Source organism: Nuphar pumila, chromosome 4, assembly GCF_984573655.1.
Source record: "Nuphar pumila chromosome 4, dmNupPumi1.hap1.1, whole genome shotgun sequence".
Lineage (NCBI taxonomy): Eukaryota > Viridiplantae > Streptophyta > Magnoliopsida > Nymphaeales > Nymphaeaceae > Nuphar > Nuphar pumila.
In genome coordinates, this window is record NC_143252.1 from 28,478,580 (window position 1) to 28,487,740 (window position 9,161).

Below are 9,161 nucleotides of genomic sequence, written 5' to 3' on the forward strand. Positions count from 1 at the left end.
TCAATTTCTCTCTTCATCTGATCAACTAGCTGATGGGCTCAGGAAGCCTCTTTCGTTCACAAGGTTCATCTTTTTTCTTGACAAGCTCAACGTCATTGACCCCACATTGAGCTCGTAGGGGCATGATAAAGATACAGTCGACGCCCATAAGCATCTAAACACAGTGAACCTCTCTTGTATCCAGAATATTAAGAATCCGGTCAATAATGAACTAACACAGTTTAACGTGTAAAGAGTCCGGTCAACAAAGAAAGCAAAATCACAGAGTTATCTGTTTTTCAGGAATGTAAACTACTGTACGTTGTTCAGCTTATAAATAGCCTCACGTGGCTATCTCCCAATGCAATACAAGAAAAAGACGTTTTCTTCTCTCTGCTGATGCTTTTACACATATAATGAGGTAAATGAGACCCACCAATTGCTAGTTGAAAACCCTTTCCATTTGGCTGAAACCTGTTTTTGTGATTAGCAATTTATTGCTCTCCTGCCTGTACAGGAAAAAGCCATAACTCGGGCTGGGCTTCTAGTCCTTCCTTTCCTTCCTGACTCCTTTCACAATGATAAAGTCAATTCCATTCCTTTTTTTTCTTATTTGGGCCCATTCTCTACTTATCCTAAAACTAGCTAGAGCTTAATTGGGTAAGCTCGAACACCTGATTAAGCTCAGATCATTTACATACTCGGACGTGTTCGAGCTGGGTTTAAACCAGTCGAGCCTCGTTCTGCAGCCCTAGTCATAGACATGGTTAAGTTACCCATTGTTTTTCCTTCAAGCTTGGCGTCTCCTATCAATTCACAGTGCTACCCTAGCCACACATGTAGACTGCATTTGATGTGTTGAGGGGATACTACTGGGATGCCTTTTTTCATCGTCATATTGCCAATTGACGAAAAGGATTACATCAGGGTTGCCAGCTCCGAACTTTCCCATGTAAGTGGAATGAAACAAAAAGGCCTTGGACAAAAATATTAATTTGGAGACATCAATACTTGTTGTGAAAGGAGAGTAGTGGGTCTATTAATGAAACCACAGAAGAAAATAATGGATCCTCTGACCATACAAGTCAGGCAAGCAAATAAGCAGCCACACGAATGGCCGCATCAACTTCACCACCTACTCAATCGTTTGCTTTAGACTTCCAATTACACTTTATTGCTTATTCATCCATAAATGACACTAAAGGCTAAATATACCTATCACCTACTCCTATTGCAAGTGCTGATACATTGACTGGATTGAACATTTAGTGAAAAAGGAAAATCTGTAGGAACAAAAGGCTCGTTATTAGTGAGCCGCATTGGAAAAATTAGCTGGGGAACACTCTTTTGTTATCTATTCTAATGCTTTAAGCAAGCCACAAAAATTTCTATACACTACTACACACAGTAATGAACATAAAACCATCATCTTGATGCCTCAAGGGATGCCATAAAGATGTCAGGAGCGGCCACAAGAATCTAGCATTATATACTTGCAGACAAAAGCAACTGTAAATAGTCTGGAAAGCTCTGGCCTTTGCTTTCAGTACTAAAGCCAGTGCAAATAAACCTGAATACATCGAGACCAATATAAACATCAACAATGCTGATCAAACGCTTAGTGGGTACAGGATTGTGTGTAGAGTGGGCATGCGCGAGCGTGTGTGTGTGTGTGTGAAACTGATCAAATAAAATTGGAAATAAAGCGCAACCACTTCAAGCAGAGAGCCTCTCTGCGCATTGGCAAACTTTAAATATGCTTATATCTATAAACGCTCCAGTTCCATTATCATGATCATCAACTTGAATATGGACACCATAAGGCCTGCGCTAATCATTCTTGTGCCATAGGACTATTACTACAGAACAGAGAGAAAACAAAAAAAGGAACAAACACCAATCCAAGAGCATTCAAGGTAGTGCAAGACATACCTATCAGCAATGACACCAAACAATGATTGGATTGCTTCCTAATCCACACATGTTATCCACATCTGCACATATGGCAACTGAACAAACATTCACAATGCTTCCTATACTATGGATACCACACTGGACTAAAATATCTAGGCACACACTTGATACTATAACAAATTTAATATGCTTATCGACTAAGCAACAGATTCAAAGAACCCAATCCTTGACAAATACTAAATCATGAGGGTGAAGCCAAGAATCCTAACATGCAGAAAACCTACTAAGCAACAGAAACACCTTTCCAATATAGTACTGAAGCATATTTATGTTGTTCTTCAAAGCCAAATTTATATCATAGGATAGAGTACTCAAAGTCTAAATTTATAAAAATTAAGATTTTTTTTGGAAAATGGCTGACCAATGCCAGATAAACTCTGTGTCCAAATAACAGAGTACTTCCCACGACAGTTGTACAATTGTTGCTTTTCAAATATGAATTCAGTTTAGAGGTGCCTAGCCAAAAATACAGCCCAGTCCCATGGCTGCTAAATTCATGCAACAATTTTATTCAGGTCAGACTGTATACATTATTTTTCTGATACCAACCAGCCTGTACACTCCACACTAAGAGTCCCAAAAAACACTGATTGCTTGCACACACTACACAAACTAAAATGCCACCGTCCTCCAAAAAGAAACTGAAAAGCCTCTATATAGCTATCTAATAGGCTATAACTTTGTAATCTCCTGGTTACTTCCCAGAATTCCTAATTCTGTCCTAAGCCCGTGTTCTTTTTGATGATTTTCTAGTGTAGATGTATCCGTACAGAGAATCCTATTGCTCTCTTAGAGCTTGCGATCTTGGTGACCATATTTATATAAATTTTTGCCCCTATAGTGACCTAGTATGCTTTTCCCATGCAGATCAGACTGGAGAGAGAACCCTATTTACCTATAGGTGATTTAGATGAAATAGTTTGATGAGATCATATTATCATAGGAGAGGATATTTGGGCCAACTCATAATTGCACTTTGTACTCAAGGAATAGTGTTGACACTAACTAGCTGTAGAACAAACCACTAGTCTGTAGTTCCCCACCTTCCCCTGTTCATATAGAATAACACTTTCCTTGAACGTTGGCACCTTTCCTAAGGATGCATAGATATATGCATGTTAGGATGACTTCATGTACCTGAAGATATATTGCTAGGAGAACCTAGAGGGAAAATAATACTAAGTATATAAAGTTAATGCATAAGTCGCCCATTAAAGTGCCTGCATAAGTGGGAAGCACACCTTATAACATCTAAAAGGCTAATTCCATAACAAAAAAGCTTGACACAGACTGCCAAATGACCAGATCATAAGAATAAAAAGATGAAAGCACATAAAATGGCAAAGGTTAGTCATTAGACGAATAACCAAGGATCATGCAACGAGACTACAATTAACAAGTTTTCCAATGTAAAGATATCGGATAGATGTTAAAGCCATCATTTCAACCTTCACTTGAACTTCCCAAGTATCCTTGATTCTGCTGTATCGGTATCAGCATATCATGCAGGTGGTTGCTGCCTACAAAACTAGTGGAATTATAAAGTTTGCAAGTTAACGAATTCTGAAGTTGTCAAAACATTTATGAGCTAACAAAAGAAGAGAAAAGGGGAAATAAAAATTTGGGTGACTTCACACTACTACAGATTAAAAATATGTTTGTAGGAATGATGATGATTCAATTAAATGGAATCGATTATAAATAGAAAAGTTCAGAATGTACAAAGGGTATTCAACATAAGAAGCCCTAAAAGGAAAAGATTCTGCTAGCCTTGAGAAGTAGAAAGCATACCATACACCCAAATTCTATGTGACACAGTTTATGCAGGATTTTTCATAAGGTGTAGAGGAGAATGTTAACTCAGAGAAGGCAGTGGGAAACAAGAAGGATTCATTGCAAGCGACTTGGAACAATAAATATAACTGAGCACATCGTTGCTGCAGACAACTAACCATCGTGTAAAAGGTCAGCATCACACAGTAATAACCAAAGAAAACAAAAGAAACATTTGTCGCTTACAATGTAGGTAACCTTGAATCCACATCATCATAACCTTTTGATTCAGCATGAACTCCAATGCTAACTAGATTTTAAGTGTCATAACTAAAAAACAGGGTGCCATAGCAATTACTAATTGCAACTTAGAGCTCTGCAAATAATCCAAAAAAGAAATAGAAAAATTTAAATATGATTCCCAATCCAAATTCAAAATAAAAGAAGAATAAATCGCTCAAACATCCATTTGAACCCTGAAAAAACAAACTATAGGTGCGTCCAGGTCCACAAAGAACTACAGACCATCAAGTTCTAACAACCAAGTAAAAGTGGCATTTCACAAGGGAGGCCGACTTTCATGTATGAGCCACAAATACTAAATCATAAGATGTATGAGAATTGTCAACATAGTTTAGAAACATACACAAGAAGAACTGTAATTTAAATCTGACCAACAATAAAACATATCCAGTGAATCCACGTCCCACAAAGCTATTGACATTTCACTTAAAACATCCAAAATGTACGAAGGCCACCACTGCGTGGCCTACAGTACATAGTGAGCAGCCACTGCGACAAGTCTAATTGGCTCGACCTCTAATAACATCAAGGCCCATCTCAGTGGGATCTGTTGCTTGCAATTCAACCTGGATCCCATCAAGTTCTCTCTTGAATCTTTCCTTTGAGCTAGCATACAGCATCTTACTCCTTACTCTCGACGTATCTGGAGACCTGCAAAATAAATGGTTAAACCACAACAACATATTTTAACACTGAACATGTCAAATTGAGACGCTAAGCTCATTCAACATAAAACAATTAACAGCTATTCAAGTTGCATTTGTTGGCAGAAAGATGCATGTCTGATTTTGGATTTTTTTCAGAATAATAAAATTATATTACCACGCAATGAAGAATATCTTGCTCTTCTGGCAATTCTCTTCGGTTACAAAGTCAAAATCATAAACAGCATATCGACACTCATCTGCTGGGAGGCTTGCAGTGAAATCCTCGTAACTTTGGGATGGCTCTCCAAGCTTTTCAACAATAACCTGTTTTTGTTTCTCCTCAATCTTGAAAACTATGAAGCGGTAAGTTCTTTTAGCCTTCAATTCCAAGAATTTCAGTTTGCAGTCATCACTGACTGCCATTCCTGATGGTGCATTGGCCTACATTGTAAAAAGGAACAATCAAGATTGAGAACCACGGTATTTATAGAAAGAAGAATTACTAAATAAATTAATAGCATCAAGAGAAAGCATTCATAAGCATCCTCAAGCACAAAATATATACAATAAGTTAATTTTGGCAGAGAAAGAACAACAATGGTGAAAAGACAATGTGAATGCCAAGGCACCAACCTACTTCAGGACAAATTTATTGTTGCAAGCAGCTTTAACCATTTCCAGAACAAACCAATAAACCATGCACCAAGGACAAAAACAAAGTCGAGGAAGGAACACAAAAACCATAACCGACCCACCTTTTTTACAGCAAAATAACCATCTCTACAAACCAAGGTTTAATCAAATTACCGAGATTCACTGGAAACATACAACAGAAGATCCAGAATAATGTCCAAAAAGTACGTGCATCTTGCAGTGTGCTAGCCTGCATCATCTAGTGGGAGACAGATTGAACAACGCAAGATCAAAATTGAGAAATGAAAGCGTGCAAAAAATGCATAATGTGGGGATATGTCGAATCAACGACATTCCTCATACAGAAAATGAACAGACATCCTATAAATTTTTACACAATTTGTCATCCGCAAAAGAATCTCCCGTTCAACCTCAAGCAAGGACTAAAACATAAGCACACTGAAAGTTTAGGCCGTCAAATAAAACGAAGACAAATTGTTGACATTTCACGATTATTTTCGTCATCCACATAATCACGAACCAATCCGAATTATCTTCCAAAAATATAACAGGACACGAAACACAAAAGAAATGATCTGCACCAGCCATCGGTGAAAGCAGGGCCAGAAGCTAAGGAAAACAAAATCCCCTCCAAATAATGGAAAGACGAAGATTGTATGAACCAACCATGCAAAGAGCAAAAACCCAAGAGAGAGCAAACCATTTCAATTTCGACCAAAGCAACATCCAGTACGACTAGATCTGGCAACAGCAACAAAACTCTTTTGATATCGCGAGAACCTGACCCTAGAAAACAGATCACCAACAAAAAAACGAAAATTCGATCCGTAAAACATCATTCAATCGAGCGCCGCCAAGGGATCAACAGCGAGATCTCATCATAAAACCCCAACCGATCAAATCATATCCACACGAAACCGTGCCGCGATGAAGACGACGCGATCGATCGATCATATGAATCGGATCCCCCAAAGATCATAATCGAAATCATCATCTACAGATCGACTTAAAAACACGGAATGAGAGAGAGAGAGAGGGGGGCCAATGGAGAAAATGAAAATCGAAACCTTACAACGAGTCCGCGAAACTCACCATCTCGTTCTCGTTTCTCAGTCCTTCAGATAGTCTTCCGGACGAAAGATCGGTGATTTTCCGGCGTAGATTGTGAAGAAGAATGAGAGACTCTCTCTCTCTCTCTCTCGTTCCTGCAGAAAATCTAGGGCTCAGAAACGGAGATCACGACGGCAACAACAAACCCTAAAAAATCTCCAGATTTTTTATAATTTTTTCCGGCTTCCCTTTTCTCTCTTTTCCCCTCTCTCTCTCTATCTCTAAAATACCAGAGTCTGCGGATGGGGCTCACACGTCTTCTTCTCTTAAAATATCTCATGCCCCACTCTGGAGCAGGACCCGCAGCCAACAAGCCCACGAATGAAAACCTGCCACGTGGTGGAGAGAGGTACACCAGTGGACCGGGCCAGGGAAGTCTCAAAATCCTACCCTCCATCTACTCACGGATTTTGATTTTAACCTCCCTACCCGTTTCCATCTCCGTTCCTGTTCATACGGAGCGAAGCGGGGCGAGACCCATTTCCCCTCAGTCCACTGCCATTCCTAAAGAAGAAGAAGAAGTTTTACTAACGAGTAGTATCGGAGATGGGGTGAAGTGCGGCAAGGCGAAAAAAGCGTAAGTTCATACCTTCATTCTCGTATCATGTCCTCTATCCCCGATCCAAACAAGGCAAGGCGGAGCTCCATTTCCCTCCGGATCCACTGCCATCCCTAATAAACTCACCGCGTGTTCCCACCGCTCCACATTTTTTTCCCACCGGTCACCGCTCATCGCTACACGGTGTAATTTTACTGGGCGGGGAATTGCGGGAAGCGATGGTATGAGGTTCGTGCTCACCTTATCTTGGGTGAGTTTTCTTCGCCGGGATTGCGTAAGGCTCGCGGTATGTGGGTACGCCACGAATAATGCCAATATTTTTATCGTGATATTTCCAGACGCTGATAGTATCGTGACGATTTTAAAATAACACTACTTTAAAGTTATCACGATATTAAAGAGAGGCTTCAAAATAACATCTATTTTTTGAAAATATCATGATGTCAGTCAAACATCTTTCCAAATTAAGCTACTTTTGTTAAACCTTTTAAATTTCTTATATTTTCGTTTCTATTATTTATATTGTTTCAAGTATATACTTGTCATAGTGACAAATATATTCGTTTTTTCCTTAAATAAATGGGAGAATTTGGCGGCCCATAAATTTTTTTTCTTTATAACAAATATGAAAATTTAGTTTTTTATTAGTTTTGAATTTTTTTCTATTTTTTTACAAAAAAGTGAGAAAAATAAATATTTCAATTTATCACAAGAGTTTGGCTATTGATACTTAACCCCCCCCAAAGAAAAAAAAGTTTTGTCACTATGACACTTGTTGCTATTTTCCCGGAAAACAAAGAAGTTTTAATATTTCGCAAGATTTGAGACTAGGGATGGCAATCGGGTCGGGTCAGAATACCTCAACCCGGACATGACCCGTTTATTAAACTGGTCAGATGTGGCAAACACAAACATGACCCATTTATTAAACGGGTAACCCGACACAACACGGTTAACCCGTTTAATAAACGGGTTGGGTTGACACGACCCGATTACACGACACGGTGACCCGTTTATTAAACGGGTCGACCCGATAACATAGACAGGATAACCGACCCGAGTAACCTGTCTAACCCGAATAACACAATTAGAAACACAAAAAAAAATACATATTATACTTTTTTTTCTGCAAATCTCAATATGAAATCGTACTACCAACATTAACATAAAACTTCAACATAAAGTCATAAACATAAAGACAACATCAACATAATTGTTTTACAAGTTACAACCATACTACAAACATATCCACCAAGTTGTTTCAATCCTTCAAAGATCATGACCCTACACAAAAAAATTAAGAGTAAGTTAAATTATTAAGATTATTAAGATACAACATATGAAACAAAAAAAAAAACATAAGTATCAAGATTTTTACAAGTACCTTACAAAATGTTGGTATTTTAATTTGAGCATTCAACAGATTCTACAACTTCACTCGCGATCACAGTTGGGTTCAAATCAATAATATCCTCCGTCAGCTCCTCCAAATACTAAATTTTCTGTTATACTATAAAATAGTTAGTAACATAGAACTCACTAATCAAACTCCACAAATTATTTGATACTTTATATAGGGAAAAAAACATAAGATTATGGATTACCATTAGCATGAAACAACCAATCTCGAGTGCAAATTAACGCTTCTACTGTATCAGGTTTCAAAGAGCTTCTATATTGATCAAATACTCTACCACCAATGCTAAAAGCAGATTTCGAAGCAACTGTGGAGATAGGAATACTCAATACATCACACGCCATGAGAACAAGATTTGGATATCAAAATTTATTTGTTCTCCAATAATCAAGAACATTCAATTTAGAATTCCAATCAATTCAAGGCTCTTCTAGATATAATTCTAATTGTGACTTTTGTGCTTTATTCGCACTCCCAAAGTTCTCAAATAAAGTAAACTCCTACAAAAAAAATTATAAAAAAAAACAATTACAAATATAGTAATGAAAATATATGTATTAGAATTAATTACCATAAAAAGTGAGTTATTATTTGAACCACGTTCTAAACCATTATCCAGAGGAATTGAAGATTCGACATTTGAAGCTTTAGGACTGTTCTGCATATAAATATAAAAAAGAGAAAATATCTTCTCACGAACTTGTATCGCCTCACAAGAGGCTCCTGCTTTATTATATAAGAACTC

General features: G+C 37.9%; 1 protein-coding gene across 3 annotated transcripts; it reads right to left on the reverse strand.

The window, feature by feature from the left end:
- Positions 1 to 4,302: 4,302 nt before the first annotated feature.
- LOC149839755 (actin-depolymerizing factor 2) lies at positions 4,303 to 6,658 on the reverse strand. Of its 3 annotated transcripts, XM_090002806.1 has the most exons (4): positions 6,423 to 6,641; positions 6,031 to 6,324; positions 4,852 to 5,117; positions 4,303 to 4,680 (listed from the first exon to the last, which is right to left on the reverse strand). In XM_090002806.1, the coding sequence occupies exons 2-4, from the start codon at positions 6,031 to 6,033 to the stop codon at positions 4,530 to 4,532; spliced, it is 420 nt and encodes a 139-aa protein (XP_089858932.1). In that variant the 5' UTR covers positions 6,034 to 6,324; positions 6,423 to 6,641; the 3' UTR covers positions 4,303 to 4,529. The 3 variants fall into 3 exon arrangements, with proteins under 3 accessions (XP_089858932.1, XP_089858931.1, XP_089858933.1); XM_090002805.1 differs by lacking the exon at positions 6,031 to 6,324 and having other exon boundaries at positions 6,423 to 6,658; XM_090002807.1 differs by lacking the exons at positions 6,031 to 6,324; positions 6,423 to 6,641 and adding an exon at positions 5,484 to 5,563.
- Positions 6,659 to 9,161: the final 2,503 nt, after the last annotated feature.

Bases quoted from the DNA above. Each gene is read 5' to 3' on its own strand.
- LOC149839755 (XM_090002805.1), bottom strand. The intron at 4,681-4,851 runs GTAATATAATTT...TTTATTTTGCAG, and splicing joins AAGATATTCTTCATTGCGTG to GTCTCCAGATACGTCGAGAG.